Here is a 19,517-nt window from a genome sequence, read left to right as displayed (position 1 = left end):
GAATAATTTAAGAAATGGGGAAAGTAATGAGAACTGGTTTGGTAGGTTCGTTGGAATTATGCCCTAAAAAATTGAGGCTACGAAATCAGCATGTTATGCCCATTTCTCGTTGATTTGTATTGTGGGACGAAAAACCCTACGACCTCCGCCTGACACCCGCTAACTCGACTGTCCCTGGTCCTGAAGAAGCTGGAGGTTGGCTGCTCTTTAGAAGAGGCGACTTCTTCTTTTAATCGTTGGAAATAAATCTCCCTTCTGAAATTAGAATCATAATGGTGGCAACGGTAGTACGACTCGCTGACACACACAATTAGTCTCCTGCAGAGCTCATAAGATTTTTCTCCCCAGAAAACTCCGCCTTTTCATCCCCCGAAGCAGTCATAAGAATATTCAGTTCATACACAGTTGCATGGCCTCACTGCCATTCCAAACACCACTTCTTGTTAAGCAGTAATAAGGTGTGGTGTCGTTAAGTATGCGCTTGTGAAATGTTGCCAACGTCCCGTTTTCTCATTTCATCGCATTTTTTTCGCTGAAATAAACGACGTATTTTACCAGCCGGAGTAATTTCAGTCACGCTTACTAGAGGGCGCTGATGATCTCTCCATGACTGAAGTGTCGCATAATGCAATCTTTTGTTTGTCTTTTAACTTTGTTAGAAGGATGTGTTGTACACTTGAAACAAAGTTGAACTTTCATAATATTTATATATATACACACACGAAATTTAATAACAATACTGCAAGAGTAAACAATAAAATCACAACTTAATTCATTCTCAATATTTATTAATTTGAGGCGTATAAGTGTTCGGATAGACAAGTCATTCTAAATGCGGTAATTACTTACTAGGCGTAATTTTCTCTTTGCTGTAGTTAGCAGTTTTTTTTAAAAATATTTTCAGCAAGTTCATTCAATCATGAAAGACAGTTCCCTTAGAAAATATACCTTTTGTACACAATCATTCCGTCGTAAATATTCTGATAAGGTTTATGTTTATATTTGTGCAAGAAGACTGTCGTGTTGCACGCGCTGTGAACATTTCATTATATCGGTAAAAACAATTTATACACAATGTATTTATTTTAGACATTTGTCGGCAGCCATCAACCATTGTGTAGATGTGATGATAAAAGACTGAATGCCCCACGTATAATGGAAACACGAGACTGAGAGCTCTACTCAGTTTATGCTTTCAATTGCGAGTTTTATGAAATCGCTCATTGGAATAACAAATATTTCCAAATGAATTTTTTTATTTATATCAGAAGCTTGGTGTATTTTAAATCAACAGCTCAGACGGAGAATTCTTAGATCAGGAAGAGTTGCCTTCGAAGAGCATAGGACAAAACGAACCATCATGTTTAATGTTATATATGGTCTTAATAAGACTTCGCCTACCCCTGAAACCATCCGCAGTATAGAGCGCAGGGCACCTACAATCTTTGCGTCATCCCCTAAGAAGAACAATCGTTCATCTCGGGCTTATATTTAATTCTCCGAATATTCTGCTTAATGATGCGATGACTTCTATCCCGTAATGATATTTGCGCACGGAATCGACGTATTTTCTCGTTTGTGGCTGAGATTATTCTGGCAGTGGATGTAGGCGACTCCGCCTAAGGGTACAAAATATCGGTATCACTAAATTACGGTTAAAGTGAAAAGAAGCGAGGAGATTTTACACAAAGCTATTTAAATGATAACGAAGATCATCGTGCACAACAATTAGCTGGAGCCAGGATGGCATCATTTTTAAAATGGTTTTAAACCTTTTAGTAAGTGAGAGTGAAATGTCAGTTAATAGACACTCGTGGCCGAGTGTCATTCGTGGTAATTTGATTTTTGTGATGCCCCATCTGAGCACTATCGCTTTAAGTTGTGCTTAGGATAGTTGTATACCCAGTTTCACTGTAAATAATTATATTAAAATGACAAACAAAAATCGCATTAAAGATGGAATTGGAGGCCAATTTAAAAATAGAAAATGTAAATATAATTTTAATTATTAATTAAATGCATATGCTTGAAAATCTGACAGCTAAAATTTAAGTAAGTTCTGTTTCGAGATATTTTGCGTGGGGTTACTAACCCTTTTCGTGTTTGCATGCGAACATACATAAAATACGACGCTCCTGTGCGATATTGGAATTAATTTATTCGCAAGCATGTGGCAAAGAGAGCTTCCTTTCGATTGTTTACATATCTGGTAAGCTCGTTAAAAACAGCATATACTAGATGGAAATACGTTTATATCCAGCGAAATAAAAAAGCAATTGTAAGTGTTAAGAAGTAGTCATGTTTCAAATATTTTATTTTCCCAGATCGAAAAGTTGACAGGGAATACTTTTTACTGGAATGGGCTTCATCCCCGACCCCTATCCGAGGGACAGTTCAAGAAGTTTATTAATGCAGCACATCGCAAGTGGCTCGAGACCAAAATTACAGCTCATCTTGGACTGCAACAATTTAAACAAATTTCGAAGGCCACATACTGAAAATTCGCTTCCTTTCCAAATGCCAGTGGAGCATGCGAGGCCATTGAAAGCGACTTTCGCTTATCCACGTTTCCACCTCTCTCTCAAATCCAAATGGCCCCGGTGTAACATCACCCAAATACAATGCTGACTTGCATTTCTACTCTCCCCCAACTCTTGCACGGATGACCTCGTCAAGAATTGCTCGCCTGTGGTCTTTCACCAGAAAGAAAGCAACAGAATTCCAAAGTAACTTCGACACCAAAAAGTCATCTAGTATTGAAGAAATCTTCGTCCTGTGTTGTCCTAAAACTGCTTTTAATTCTGGAGCACATTTCATCATCTTCTGTTCGAATTAAAAGGGGCGTAAGTCAACAACTACTGTCCAACTGACCTGATTTCAGTCATCTCGAAATTGTTGTCTTCAGCTGGACGTAGCAGCTAATTATTGACTAGAAATACCGCTTGATCACAGCTGAACTTCTCGCCTTCGCCACCAACCGCTGGCCAGAAGCCATAGATAATCTGGAGAAACTTGCGAGGCTTCTGTTGACGTTTCTACGATATTTAATGGTGTCTGCTAAGGAAACGACTACTCTATGGCGTGCCCCCTATCCTATGTAATTGGGTCGCCAGCTTTCTTCCTCTCTGGCCACTCACTACTTGTCAGATGGATTTCTTTCCTCAGATTTTCATTAGGGAGGGGGGGGGGTACCCCAGGGCTCTAGATAAATGATTTCTCACTGATTTCAGTTCTAATAAGAACTGAATCAATAGCTTTGCTAATAAAATAATCGTGCATTTCATTCTTCTTCCATCTGCAATTCCCTAAACCTTCAGCAGTTCAAAAAAGATAATGGGAAGAATTTCTTTCAAATTATTTGTTTGGTTATTGGAAAGTTAATTTTATTATTAATAAAACAGCGGAAAAACATTTTATCTAACTTAAATTTTTTAGAGGAATTAAAACAAATATCTCATATCGGTGATCAGAAGGTAAGTCTAAGACACCTAAGTGAACGGATGGTAAAAGCTTGACTTCACTATGCTAGTTACTTTTATTTTTTTTTTTGTATAGGTAATTCCATTTGTGATTTAGGAATCGTCCTTCCCCTCCCTCTGATTATATAGGAGCTGAGCTATTTTTATGTGATCCTGCTTACAAAAAGATGAACTGTGGCTCATATAAATAATGAATAATCTAGGAAGCCGCTGCTCCAGAGATATGACATCCCACCTAAAGGCATTCAACCTGTAAGTTGACGACCGACCATCTTATACATTCGGCCATGTCCGAGAAGGTCAGCAAGAAGTACTGCATTAATATAACCACTGAGAATGGCTATTTCTTGAACCGTGCATATTACTTATTTTGCGCATCACAGTCTTATGTGATTGCTTGATTTGGCTGGACTAGAAATGCTGCTATAACCAAACTTGGAACTCTCTAAACTACTAGCGAGGCCTCTAGTAACTAAGTAGGGTGCTCTTACTGCGTGAAATGAACATTTATTTACAGCTTCTGTTTTCCACATCTCAGATTGAGTTAATTGCGGTGAGACAAGAATTACCCTTCAGTATCAGTCACACTGTTTAGTGGACAGTCAGCGAAATTCCGTGCTAGAAACATGTGACCATGTATACATAACTTCGGGAAGAAAGGCTACGCCTATCGATTGAATGATATTATATTTTAAAAATAAAAATATTTTAATTATTTTTGTTTTACCATTGCTTAGCCTGCGTTACTTCGCCCGCTCAAACGACTACAATCGTTTTCCATCGCTGTGTTTTCACACTGTTGAGATATTCAAACCTACAAACGGAGAAAGTTAGTGGGCACGATTGCTCTCCCAAACGTAGTGAAATAGTTTGAAGCACACTTGTAATTACAAAATTGAAATGCGCGTTACTAAATATCGATGAGAATTCAATGTAAAATATTTGAATGCTTCACGAACGGACACATATACGCCACCGATCAAAATGCTGAACTTCAGTTTTACGGCATTAAGGAAGGTGTCTGTCAAAGCCGCTGATTCTCTGGCTTCTGATAGTTGAGATAATCGATGTTATTTGACTCAAATACCGAAACTTTGGAAATTTCCAGTACTGTAAGGTGCACTATACACGTCACCAGATGTTTGTGTGTTATCATGACCTGTAACAGTGCGATGCGCATTTATTTTAAGGTTGATAAATGGAGACAATAAATTGCCACGAAACTCCAGAACGTTCAGTAATTTCCAAACAAGCCCCTGAAATAGTTAAAAGGTTTACGAGTTTCCAGAGAAAATATCGCGGCAGAAACATCAGTTCTGCGATGACAGATTTCAGGAAGACGTCGAACTAACTTTCTCAGGCATCTCGATTGAGCGATAGTTTATGAAGCAAAGTTCGCGCTATGCGACAGAATAAATCTTGAGGGATTATTGCGAGAATAAGGTGTACTGGAGGATGGAAATGATCTAAGGTGCTAGTCGTGTCGATTAAAGTTGATCGATGCATTCAGTCTTGGTTTAAGTTAGATAATCCAGAAATTTTAATCAGGATCGTAAAATTAAATTTCAGACAAAAAGTGACTTAAGAAGTGTGCTTATGCATTTTGTGAAACAGATCAAGATTGCCCTAATATAAATGAATACGTTATTAAGTGAGCCAGAAGACAAAAGTCTTTTTCTGTCTTCTCCACAAAACGCGACTATTTTTTTAAAAAGGTAAAAATTCTCCGTAAAACAAATCCTAGTGGTATTTGCAGTACTTACTTTTTAACAAGTTGCTGGGGCTCACTTTAGTTAATGAAAGGCTGATCGTATTACCAACACATGCGCGCAACCTTTCGTATACAATACAAAGATTACCCGTTGAGTGGCGCTGCTATCTCCCGGAATATGCAGAACTGTGTGAAACACGACAAAGAGTATCTGAAAGTTAATTCAAGTAAAAAGATTATTTTTGAATCGTGTAAGGAGAGAAATTTAGATTGTAAATGTTTTATTTCACAGATACGAAAAGCATAATTTTTAGTGCGCTTTTATAAATCAGTCCGACAATTGGCTTAATTGCAGAGAGAGATTCTCATTGCGGGCATCTACTGCTGGTGAGGATAAATTTTACCCAATGGAACTCTTTTTGTTTTGTTTTTATTTGGTATGTCCATAGCGTTTCAAGGTGCATTCATTTTTTTTTTTTTTTTTTTGGAAGACAAAAACTGAATAAAATAAGTTGACCCGCAGCAATCGGTTTTGATTCAAAACCAACACCTGATGTTATTTAGAATTGAATCTGTGTCGTGAAATGGATTTTGCCTCCAGAATAGTTCACTATTTTAGAGATAAAAAAAATAAAATGCGTAGAAATCTTACACCCGCCCAAAGAAGCCGTAGGATTCTTCCATTGAAGACTGAATACATGTGGAATTGGTGCTTAAAACCCGTTTATTTATTGGACTACATAAAAATAAATCTAAATGGTGTCAGTGTCTATTAACAAGTCCGAGAATGATTTATGATCGTTATGTTAGGGAGCCTCGGCATTGCGTTAGAAATCAATAAAAATAATTACGCAGAATACTAATACATATGAGACGAGTAAAATCCGATGTATGCACAACGTCCTCTGAATCTGCGTGAAATGCTTTCTATAGGCGGGATTTCAGAGAAGAAAACAGTTCGCCAACTATTTTGATGGAATTGCAACTCATTTCAATGAGAAACTTCAGATATTTATGCCTCTTACGAGTTGGGTTAATTCTTTCTTTTGCTTATAAAAACTGATTAAATGCTGAGCCTTTCAGATGAAGTGAGTATCTTGATTCCGGAAAGTGGATAAGCATTGAAGGCGCTAATTAATTTCGTACTTCCTTCAAAATTTTACACGGATCCTAATTATCGCTTTTGTGGCATGTTTTCGGAAATTTCAGACGCCATCTGTTACATTAGGAATACTATTAGCTCGTAAGTGAAGTAGAAATGCGAATGCCTTCTCCTCACCAACCGCAGCTTTGAATGAATCTCGCGTGTTGGGTTTGTGTGGCCGAGTAGAAATGATTTCTTGTGAGAAATAGCCAGGAGTGATTCTATTTGTCATAATATATATTACACACATGTACACTGTGAACATTGCATTGACAAAGGAGCAGTGCTTTGACAAACATAACACTGTAATAACTCATACCTTTCACCAGAACAAAATTTACAGAAATAAACTAAACATGGCGCCCGCTCAGATATATACACACATACGAAATATGTAAATGTATATATACCAGATATGCATGTGTACATACAGAATATATTACATACTAAAATGTGGGATTAGAGACATCAGGAGAAGACTTTCCTCCTCTAAATCCATTTGACATATAAATACACCGAGTCACCTACAACCACAGAATGCCATTTAGGAACGATAGAATTCACCACGGTGCTTGTCCATCCACAGTGGAGAATGTCAGTTCATCCACTTCCATAAACACGGTTCATCGTTCTGGTTTTATATGATGGCCAGCACAGCACTGATGTGTTCTGGCGCTTTCTTCATCGCGAATCTGCTGCATATTCCTCCGCCTCTTTGTAGAGTTCTTCATTCTTCTGCTGGTCTTTCTAGTCGAACTATATTGCTTGCATCATCGGGTTATTTGGTATCTTAAAGTAGAATATATAATCTATATTTTATGTATATATGGCACCTTATTGACTTTGTACATGACTGCCGATCTGGTTTTTCATAAGTTCTGTGCTCATATGCGAGTTGCAGTTCATTCCGTGTTTCGTTGGGAGAGGGTAAGGGGGGGTGAAATTAATGCTCGTTCTCATTGGATGAAGCACGCTCTGTACATTTGGATTCTTTTCTTTAGGATCGCAGACTCATTATTGCGCTAACTTCGGCTGCTTCAGTTGCTACCGAGCGACGTTAGGATACTCGAAGTGGTCCCCCTCGTCGTGTCGGATTACTAAATACAAAGTCACGTGGTTTATACATACACAAAAAAGGTTACGGTTTGCTCATCCAGCTTTTCTTTTTTTTTTTTTTTTACTGATTTTTTTTCTCTTTTTTTTGGGGGGGAGGAGGTTTCTGTAAGCACCCTTCAATATGGGGGTTGCACGGATTCCTTAGGAACCTCTTCTAAACCGTCGACCTGTCGACGGTAGCGTACTGACACGGGGAAAGTGTCGGTGTCTGTCGAGGTGACATCGGAGCATAAGTTCCAAAGCTGGCTGCGGTGTGCTGCTTCGCCTTCAGTCGGAGCGATGCGATGCTTGACGTCATAGTGGAACACTGCTCCCGATACACATAGGGCGGGGTCGGCGTTGCATATGGGCACGGTGGTGCCGGGTTGCTCAGGGTGTTTACGGGCATGTTGACGTTCGGCATGATGCTCGAGCTGGTGATGCCGGGCGACGACGTGTTGAAACAACTCATCCCTTGGCTGGGAACCACCGACGTCAGGGGATTCACGTTCACCGAGTTGAGACCGGGCCACGGGAAGCTCTTCGCTCCGAGGGGACTCGGCACCTTGGAGGCCCAGTTGTTGTACGACGAGTAGCCGGAGTAAAGACTGTCGTCGAACGGCTGCATCAGTCCGTTGAACTGAGTGCTGAAACCATTCTTCAGTTCCGCCGCAGCGTTGCGCTCCCGTTTCCTCCACTTGGCCCTTCGGTTCTTGAACCAGACCTGTGCAAAGAAAGAAAAAGAGCATTATCGATTTTTGTAGCGTCTGAACGTAGAAGAAAACGCGAATTTTGCGACGTATTTATGTCAAGATAGCATTACAGCATTTGGAGACACACAACTGGATGGCCAACCTGGGAAATGGTAGAAATAGGGGAGGAATTTGCCAGGGGAACTGGAAGACAAAAAATAAAGGAGAACGTATCACCACCTCGTACATAAAAGGATATCGATCGGCGTGTCACCCGGAAAACTTCTTTCGAAAATAGATCTGTTCGAACGGAATTCGCAGAACTTGATGAGATCTCGAGTAATAACGTAATTCCGTCGCTTCTTTCGTCTCAAATAACAAAATGCCGGATCTTTAAAATTCAAACAGATTAGCATATTCGAACACCCCTCCGTGCATCGGTTTTTCTGCGACCTGGCCAATCCTGATCTCGTTTACTCGGTCTGTTTAGCAGGCGCTAAGCAATGAAGGAGATATCAACGGAACTGTTATTTCGTCAAAAGAATTCTTTTCGGATATTTATTTATTGCGAATAAAGGAACTTATTAAATCGAAGATGGGGGAGGACGCCTGCACATCAAAGAAAAACGAACTTTGTTTGAATAAGAAAGAGAAACACAGAGGAAAAAAAAAAAGAGCGGTCTTAATGAGAAAACTACGAAATTTCAGCTCCTTGTTTATCTCTTGCGGTAGCTCGTGCAGCGGTTTGGTGCGCGTGCAAAATAAATCATTTAGGGGAAGCTCTTTGTAGTGCACTTTTGCAGCGTTCTCGTGAATAACAATATGTTAGTGAAATGGCATCTTTAAGTATGCATTACAACCGAGAGGGATAAAAGTAAACGAGTACAATGCATCACAGCTGGTTAAACTATCGGGTTTTGTGTCGCCCAAACACCATATTGCTATCTTATTATGCATTACACAGCCACCGGGGAAGCAGCCCATTTCTCAACGTTCACTTTTATTACTGTTTAAAATTTTACAGCGGACATACTCGTTGAGGAGAAGAGCGAGAGAAAAAAACGACGCAAGAGCGAGGCGGCACCTTCGAGTGTTCGATAAAATATTATTAGTGCGTGATTAATATTCGCTTTGTGAATGATTTAACAGATGTGGGCCGCTCGCTCTTTTTTTGTTCGATATTATTATTTCTCTTGGCGACTTCGGCTAGCGTTTGAATTATGCTATATTTCACCTGTGAACGGAGCCGCGAGGAAATTGAAGCCGCCACATATTGTTTCGGTGTCATATTGTGGCACGTGGGGGAGACGTGCTAATGAATTTATGCGGTAATTTCATGACGAGGCAGGTTTACCACGGATAATACTCCGTTTCTCACTCACTCCGTTTGCTCTAGTAAATTATGATTATGGGAAGTCTGTTTCCCAATGCGAGCGATAAAAACGATGCGTTTAATTTAACTGGATCGCTCCTCAGATCGACAGAATTAAATTACATGATTTAATGCGAAAACTTGGGGAAAAAAAAAAAAATCCACCGTCTGTCACCGCCGAAATCCGTTTGACAGTAAGTTAGATGCGTCGAAACCAATTAAAAAAGAAATCTTCCTCACCCAACTATCTCGCTTTACAAAATGATAAAGATTGTGACAATGCCTGCGATGCGATTAGAATTGGCATTTGCGAGTCGACTTTTTCTTAAAACTGCCCTTCGAGTATAGTTTCACCAACAGTAATCCCGCTGCTTCTGAAAGTATCGTATTGAATGATTATATGAGGCAAAAGGTACCGAATGTTGTCTCCGCTTACTGCCTGGAGTTCAACCTGTTTCTGTTGTCCAAGCATCACGCCTGAAGCTGAGAGCAAAACGGGCATTTTCCCAGTTATTTACAACTGAACTGCAGGCGTCTTCCGAGTTCAGATAATGGCCTTCCGAGAATAGAAATGATCGCGCATTTTTAATAATCTTTTAGGAAAAACAGGTGGAGTCATTTGGAAGGTCAACAGCGTGGCAGAGCACTAATGACTGATTTTTTAATTCAAACGCGCCTATTTTAAACGGATATTCCTTTCATATTTTTTGTTCTTGGGAAAATTACGTCACAAGCTAATTTTGTCTCTTCGCACGTTTGAAATGGTGCACTGAATCCTAAATGCTATTCATTTAATTGGTGATCTGTCTCTCCGAATTACTCGCCCACAGATCTTACGAAAGATGCCTATTTCAGATAATCGTGTACGGCCGGTCAAATCAATTAATACTCCAACTTCTCGTAGTCCTCCTTTTTCGGAAGAGTATGCCATACTGTTTTTACCCAAGGATTAAAAGGAACTGTTCCAAAATCACACCAGAAGGTTCTTTTCCAAGCTTGGTTGCTCACTTGTTAACAACCTCTCTGGCGTGTTGTTAATTTCGATCCATTACTGAGCTAGATGCCCTTACATTTGTTAATTAGCACTTGCTTTTTCAAGTTTGGAGATTTAAAATAATGAAACTGGGACGTGGAATATAACAAAAGCTTTATTTTAGGATTTCTGAGAAGCTACACTTGAAGGATGCTGATATGACACGAAAATGTTACGCAGTCCGTCGAATATATATAAAGATGAAATGTATACTGTGGTTCGTTAGTTGAATAAACAAACATTCCTTTGGCAAATGATCGGAGACTGTGGCCTGTTTAGCTGAATGAAATTTAGCGGGAAATTACTAAGGTGAAAAAAAAAGTTTGCCATCTTTTGTCGACTTTCTTAGCACCCTGGTTTCCGTTTGTGACATGACTAAGCGACGCAAATGAAATTTTCCAAACATATATTTTAAGAGATGAGGAATAAGCAAACAGTTTTTATCCTAAATTAAAAAAAATAAAATAAACGCGTGATATTACCTGCGTCATAAAAATCATCTCGCTTTTGCCATCGGATTATTTTATTCCCATTTCATTTTGAGAGTTCGAACTGCAGGCTGATTTAAGCCATTAAACAAACAAATTCCGCTTCGTACTTTATTGATTCTCGAAAGAGTGCGACATAATAAGGGTGCAGGAGAAGTTGGTGAGAGGTAAGAAAGCTGGTATTAAACGATAAATCTTTAAGCCTAATTTAAAGTCATTAAAGCCTAGTACGGCTGATTTAATGAATTGGAGTGCAGGAAACAGACAGAGTTCTCATAATGAATACCAAGAGTGAAGGCGAAAGAAGGGAAAAAAAAGGATCATTTCTAAATTACTAGTGCTTTGCAAGTGTGGCTTTTGGTTCACTAGTAGTGATAATCTGGTTTTGTGGATGCCACAAGACTTTAACAAAAAAGCGCAATCATTTAACTTGGAGACGGTTTCTTTCTCGTTCGCATAAAAACAATTTTAAGTGATCTGTGAATTTTAATCTAATATGCGCATATTGCGTCGATTTGACACGCGGATAAGGAAGTTACGTGTAAGAGTACAAGAAGCAAAATTGTCACTTTTAGTTCGAGGGTTGAAATTTTGCAGCGCCAAATTGGTTGGCGTATTCCAATTCACATTACCATGATGGTTAATTTTTTTTTTTTTTGGGGGGGGGGGAGAGGCTCTCTTCTCCAGATAGCTGTTTTTTTTATCATAGAGTTAGCTCAGGATGAGATAAAATATGAGCTGCATCTCATCATAGAAACAAGCAGTTTTCTCATGAATTAGGACACACAAAGTCATCGTTCATAGTTTTTATTACTGCCTCACTTGAGATACAAGCAAACCAATATCGTCTTGAATGAGCTGTTCAAAGAAATTACGCATTATCGCTGGTCGACTTTTTTTTTTAAAGCGTATATTCAAAACTTGCTTGGCAAACATTTACTGGATTTTTTGTTGTGTGTCTTGCGCATCCTAAATATGTAATGTTAGCAAGCTTGCATGACTGCCTGTAACATGAAAAACAAGATTTCTTTCGTGTCGAAAAAACAGATCAGCTTTTTCTCTACCTTATACTTCATCATTCGATGGTACCTCTTGCACGCAATTCTTTGTTTGATCATGGATGTGCCGAGATATGAAAGATAAAAACACTCTTGTTGTAACGAGCAACGTTACGGTCATATTTTCCACGCGTCTAGTTCCTTCATCACTTTAATAGTTACACGTGCCTGTTGATCAGTAGCTCGAGAATGCTCATCATAATTAAGCCTTTCACCCAATCAAAAATAAAATCAGCTATATTATGACGCTGATTTCACAAAATTGGCAACGTAGGCTTCTTCTAGAAACTTAATTCTGTCTGCAAATAAAGTCCGGAAAAAATGTTTGGAAGCATTTCATTAATCAAATGAGCCTTACGGAGATAGGTTATGTGTTTGTTACGAGATTTTCCACGTCATGTGAAAGAATATCGTGAAACAAAAATCAAGTTTTTTTTTTTTTTTGTTTATCAGTAATCTCCTAACGATAAAGCCCATGGAGATGTTTTCCAACAATACTAACATGACAATGTTGCACTGCTCGATATTTCCGAACATCCACCACCAGTTTCTCGACTACTCATCTTAAGGATCTTTTGCAATAGGACGACATATGCAGTTACTGCTATCACATTTCTCCAAAAATCAATTTTATGATATTCCGGTGTATAAACAATCAAGTTCTCTTTAAGGAGGGGGGGGGGTTGCTTCTTTTCGCGTAAGAGTGATACGACCCATCTTCAAAAATGAATGGTAAACACTGAGCGACTCTAACCGAGCTAATGGCTTGCGAACACCTTTTAATCTTATGCAAACCAGCCTTGCCGTTCTGTGCTCTTCTCTCGTGTGGAGAAGTATACTCAGGATGCCTTCTTAATGACTCTCCCATCTCGTAGTATTTAAGAGTATTATTTTGCCGATTTTTACCCTCAAACCCGAATGCAAGTTAATCTATGAAGTATAACAATAGAAACCATTTTGCTGGTTATTTATTATACCAAAGGACTGTTTATATGTCAGTAGTGTGGTTTATAAAACACTCACTTTATTGAAATCTCTTACACAACTGTCTCCATGAGTCATCCAAACACATTGCTTAAGTAATTTCCCAGCATGCAAAGCTTACAAGAATTAAAAACTTCACGCGAGTTACTTGGAAGCGATTTCTACGCCAGCTCTTGCGCATCCCACATTGGAGTAGATGTTTTGAAATTCTTTAGGTGCAGAAATCTCGACGCGAATTCTCCGAGGATTACATTTAATTATGCGTGAAAGGGTTTGTTTGTTCCTGACCAGACGCAAAATCACGCATTCTCTTCCATCGCTTTGAAGTTGTGGGCTCGATCAGCTTTACTCTGAATTGAGGTTCGTTCTTACCAATTGCGCTTATTAATCCCTTCTCAAGTGTTTGGCCAACAAAGGTCTGTTACGCAAATTAAGCGAACCGATTTTATTCAATAGAGCCGCTTTGGTTTTCTTGCTGCGTTGTGGGATGAGTTTCATCAAATCTCCATTGTGCTATCAAACCGACTGTTTCGATTACTGGGAAGAATTCCACAAGTCGCCCTGCTTAGTGCAGAAGAACGAACTATTTCTGCTTACTAAATCTCGCAGAATAGCAGGAGGTAAAGTAATAAAACTCATCGCGTTAAAATAGGGGAGGGACATCACTGAATTAACTTCACGTAATTATCAAATGACTGTTTCAGTAATAGCTTTTCATCCTCCGCAAGAGACTGGAATCAGTGGTTGAAAAGTATAAACACGAATTTTATGTGAAGGAACCATCTTTGTACCCAAACCTCATGGCCATGTAGAAATGTTTTCTCAACCTCGTGCAGACCAAAACAACAATAAAATTAAATTCCGTATTCATTTGTTAACTGAACTGACTGTGTATTAATTTCTTACGTTGGAATCCAGCTTTATCAATAAATCCTACTAGGAGGGTACGTTTCTCTTTTTTTGTGAGGGATTTCTTTCAAATATGTAAATTCACAGCAATGAAGAAACCTACTACCAACATTGCAGGAGTACAAAATGTTACAGCACGATTCTAATTCTTCGCTTTTTATTACGTTAAGACTTTTATCCACTACTTGATCAGTAACCTAGTGTCACATGGATTTTTGCGAGGTGCAGATGATTTTCATTGCCTAATGTAACACCGGCCTTGTCTGAAGTGACAATATTTAGTATCCAGAGCAAGATCGCATATCTGAGCCTTTCCCTCCCCAGAGTTCTTGTGTTATAGGGAGCCCAACCGCTTGGTGGTTGGATTAGTCAGAAAAATTTAATTCCATAAACCGCCTACTTTTTTTTTTAACATGCTAAAGGAAGCACATATTTTGGAATGTAATGATTTTAATGGCTGCTTCTGTTGAACTGATGGGGGAGATATTTATTAATATCAACCGCATACCGCATAAGTCGAACCGTTAGCGGATAACGAGCCTATTGATTATTTTATAGAAGTAAAGGATGTTGCCTTTTGGGAACATCATGCAACAAGATGTTGTAGGGGGGGTTAGTTGAGTGGAGGGACCAGCAGATGTTCGCGTTATTCTATGGGCATAGTCTATGAGAAAGTGGTTAGAGTGAAGACGATGAACTGGACTCTATCAATTCAGGTGTTCTCCCCCAAATGTGAGAAGAGCATTCTAAGGCTGGACAAATTTCGAATTTGTGTCTTCACCTGGAACAGGCCAAGAATTGTGTACGATGTGCTTACGGCAGGTAAGGCTGCGGGAATAATTTATCGTAAGACAAATCCGATCTTTACTGTTGATAATGTTCAGGTATCTAGTCAAGGGAAGTGTAGTAAGATCTTTCTCACGAGAAAGAAAAAGAATTTGTGTTTTGGAAGCTTAAGCTCAACGTATAAGAAAACTTTGAAACATTGCATGGCTTGTCGAATGAAGTAATGTCGACTGCGTCAACAAAAGTATAGATGGCATTTTGAATTCAGTAAGACAAAATCATGTATTGTGTAGGAGGACGTGGCAAAAATGCGGTATGGCACACAGTGGAGAGAACGACTGGAGAGAACAGCGATCACTCTTGGAACTGTTACGGGCGCTTGTTCTAGTTTCTCTATCCGGATGCATGCGGTTTGGACTAGAAAATCCACCAACTGGTCAAATTGGAAGGAACCCTTGCGGCGAAGAAATTGGCAGCCATTGCTGACATTTTTGGTGAGCTTTTATACGGAATGGGTTGAACAGCGTGTAAATGATATAATAAGGCATTTGGAAGGGAGAGGACAGTACAGAACACGCTAGACTTGGAATTTAAGCTGCATTCAAGATTAATTTCTTGCAAAAGAGTAGAATTGATGCAGTGTGAGGTGATCTGCCTCTGTTATCGATTTAGACGATCAGCTTTATGATTTAATTGTACCATGTCTGCAAGAGCGAAGTTTTACTTCGAGTTGATTCGAATTCTAATAAATTCCACACACTGAGTGGGAGATTAACAAAAGAGCTCCTCGCTTAACCTTTGTCACACTTTCATAAACCGTACTCGTCGAAGTTTCGGACAATACCATCGGTAAGGTCTACTTTCTCATCTGAAGTAGTTTCTTGCGGAAGACTAGAACGATGTGTGCGAGGCAAAATCACAAAAAAATTTTTCTTTACACCATCAGTTAATTCTTGATAAGGTTATTAAAAATAATACAATTTTGAATAGTTTTGCATTCATCCTGAAATGGCGCGTGTGACGCTCTCTACAAGTAGATGTAAACAGTGTGTGAAATACTTTCCCAACGGTCGCCATTGATTAGTACACAAGGCGAGTACCAAACAGGATTAACTTTGCAGTGGATTCCCATTTCGCGCTAAGTATGGGAAGAGGTATTTCACATAAGAAATGTAATAATTTTTACTCTGCAGGTCTCAGTGAAGCCAGTTTACAAATCGTCAAAGAAAGCCGAACTGGAGGTGCACTTCATGCAAATTAGGCGACGAAGTCCAGCTCAATGTTTAATTTCTTCATCCCAAAACAGATGACGCGTGCATTCCACACATCAGTAATGTGAACAATATCTTCGCGGCCGAATTAACGAACTAAAAACAGATCCGATAATGACTTTAGAAGTTTGAGAAATTCAAAACTTAACTAGAAAACGTAAATTTGGACCGGTGTGGAAAAAAAAAAATATTAATGAAATAGTGGACGTCAGTCTCTTCATCCAAAGGCAAATAAATTCAAATCTAGAAAAAAATTTCTTCCCTTGATTCACGTGAAGATTAACCTTTATTTTATATGCAAGTTTCTTTTCTATTTCATGATAATTTAATGCCAATGCTATTGAGGCTGTGTCTCTTGCTTCTAGTGGGTCGAGAATCAAGGCAGTGCATGTAATGATGAAATCAGGGACGAGACAAATGATTAAAAGGACACTGGAATATTAGTAATTCTTGGTCTATATGACTATTTCAAACATATCTGAGTGAACAGAAATCTTAGACGTCTACAGTTTGTGAAGAGATATAAGCAAGAAGTACACTACAAATATCTGAGTGAAAGAAGGGCGCAAACTTTTCATAAAAAGAAACGATACATCCGAAATTTGGAGGATCAGTTGCGCTAAAGATCTCTGTAACCAAAGAGTGTGCTGAAACTGACTTACAAACAATAACGACTGATGGAAATACCAACAAGTATGATAACGTTTACCATATATTTATGAAACTGTCACAATCTAGTAGAGTTAAGGAAATTCTTAGTATCTAAATACTCGAAAAAAATGTGATTATAACAAACCTGAAAGTGTAATCGTATGTATTCAAAATTGTTTCTTTTAATAATATCGGTAATCTAAACACAATTTGACCTTTTGGGGTATCTATAAGTTCTGGCATGGCAAACCCGAGATACCCAAGCTATACCTGATCTCACTTCGTATATCATATCTGGAGATTGGTCTTCTACTCTCTCTTACTCCCCCCCCCCCCAGTGCTATTAGAGCAATTCGAGGGCGTGACGCTTTCCTCTCAAACTGCAGTATCTACTAAAAAAGGTAAGCCTAGTTATCTTAAGGTGGCAATCTTAAGATAACGATAGGTATTTACTTGGATACCTTATCGTATGCTAGTCACTTGACATAGGGAAACACATGTTGCTTTCAACGACATCCAAACAGGACAGAAAACATGGGAAACGACCGCAAATTTGAAAAGGTCAAGAAACACGTGGTGAAATATGCTGCATGGAACGAAAATATTGAAATTGTAGTTCTTACAGGAAAAAAAGAAACAGCCTAACTACAATATCATATAGAGTGGAGTGCACAAACAAATACATGCAAAAGCTGGTGTAATGATTTGGATCCGTAAATCAATTAAAGCAAAAATAACTCATTATACATACTGGAAGTGCGATTAAAATTAAATAAAGAAAATTTAACGCTTGTTGGAGTGTATGCCCTTGAAAAAAAAGAAGAAAATGATTACTTTTACAAAGAGTTACAAGGAATATATGAAAAATTAAATAAAACAGACAATATAATTATAGCCAGAGATCTTAATGCCAGAATAGGAATGAAAAAATTAACAATAATATACAAAAATTTGGAGAACCAACAGTAAACAAAGATGGAAAGAGACTCAGTGATCATACAATATATAATAATTTAAAAATAATGAATACATTTTACAAACATAAAAATATACACAAATATACGTGGTGCGCAATAGGGCAAAATCAATATTTAGAGCAAATGAAAAGAGCAGCAAACCTTTTCTTGACGTTAAAGTTAGAAGAGAGCTAGAAATTGACACAGATCACTATTTAGTACAGGCAAAACTAAAATTTCCACCAAACTGGCTACAAAATAAACTGCAGAAACATAATACAATTACAAAGTAAGACTACTAAATGATTCAAGTATAAGAAATTTATACCAGCAGAGGATTAATAACTACTTAGACATTGAGGAAGAATGGAATAATATAAAAATGTATCGCATCCGCAGCATATGAAAGTCTAGGAACACAGAACAAATATCATAAAAATAAAAAAAATACATATATGGGACAATGAAATAAAAAGCTGGCTAAGTAGGAAAAAAACAAGATGAAATTGAATATAAAAAAGACGAGCAATAGCTAAAAGAGAGATAGAGAAAGCTGGGAAAAATTTGTATCATATCTAGAAAATGACATTTACAAAATAAGACCCAATGCGTACAAAATACTGAAACACAGGAATGCAAATATAAATTGTGAAGTACATGTAAAAGAATTCTTGGATTACTTTCAAAAATAATTACACCAGAAACTTACAAAATATCTTAAATGATATGATAACAATGAAAGAATTAAAGGACGACCTAAATAAAATAAAAAATGGCAAATCAGCAGGAGAAGATGGATAAACTCCGAACTGTATAAATTTGCTGGAAAAAATTTCATCAAAGATTATTAAAATTTTAAAATAAAATATATACAAATGGACAAATACCAATAGAATGAAATGCAAGCATAGTACTACTTATATTTTAAAAAAAAGAGGATAAAACTAAACCTGCTAACTACAGAGCTATTAGTTTATTGAATACTTAATGAAAAACTAAAAATATTATTAGAATGTTAAAATGGATTTAAAAAAGGACGCTCTACGATGGATGCAGCTTTCTGTTTAAAACTACTTACAGAAAAAAGAAGAGAATTTAATTTGGAAACTCATCTTTTGTTTATAGATTACGAAAAAGTAAAAAGAATAAATATACCTAATATTTTACTACATGCAATGTTGATTATATATAAAGATAATGAAAAGATGTCTGAAAAACAATCTATAAACCAAGGAGTAAGACAGGGTTTCTCTCTGTCTCCAACACTTTAATATAAATATTGAAATGAAATATTAATACAGTGGAACATCTTAAACAATCAAGGTATAGAAATTTCCCGAAATAACAAAATAAATACGCTATTATTTGCAGAAGATCGGATAAGGAAGACAAAGAGCAATATATAACTTAAACATTAATAGTAGAACAGTTTGGAATGAAAAAATCCATAGATAAAACAAACAATGACATTTTGTGGACTAACTCCAGTTAGAAGCAAAACAGTTATTAATAATAAAATATTAGAACAGCTAATTACTTTGTTATCTTGGATGTGAAAGATCATATGAAGGAGAAAAAGACAAAATTAAAAACTTCAAAATGTTTACAGATTATAGCCCTTATAAATAAATAGAACACTCAACCCAAATATAGTACAAAAAGAAACACGCTTGAAAATATACAATACTTGGGCAGTGAAATTTGGGCAATAAATAAAGAATAAAGCAAATGAAATGAGATTTATGAGAAGAACTGCAAAATACACATTATTAAATCAAAAAGGGAACGAAGACATTTTAAAAGAACTGAAAACTAAACAATTATAAACAAAAATGGATTGAACATTTAAAGCAAATGGCCGACATCCTAAACAAATACTGAAAGAGAA

The 19,517-nt window shown here is 37.6% G+C and overlaps 1 protein-coding gene across 1 annotated transcript in view; it reads right to left on the bottom strand.

Annotated features, from left to right (window-relative positions):
- Nucleotides 1-6,550: 6,550 nt before the first annotated feature.
- The window catches only part of LOC150104444 (pituitary homeobox 2-like), a 97,811-nt gene continuing 84,844 nt past the window's right edge, over nucleotides 6,551-19,517 (bottom strand). Inside the window, exon 3 of the mRNA XM_090395620.1 lies at nucleotides 6,551-8,153. Coding sequence (XP_090251746.1) covers nucleotides 7,605-8,153 — 549 coding nt within the window. The 3' untranslated portion in view covers nucleotides 6,551-7,604. The remainder of the gene's footprint in view (nucleotides 8,154-19,517) is intronic.

Source organism: Typopeltis vanoorti, chromosome 7 (assembly GCF_054136105.1).
Source record: "Typopeltis vanoorti isolate ZY-2024b chromosome 7, IOZ_Tvanoo_1.0, whole genome shotgun sequence".
Lineage (NCBI taxonomy): Eukaryota > Metazoa > Arthropoda > Arachnida > Uropygi > Thelyphonidae > Typopeltis > Typopeltis vanoorti.
Note: the sequence above shows the minus strand (reverse complement) of the source record. Positions and strands in the feature narration are given on the sequence as shown.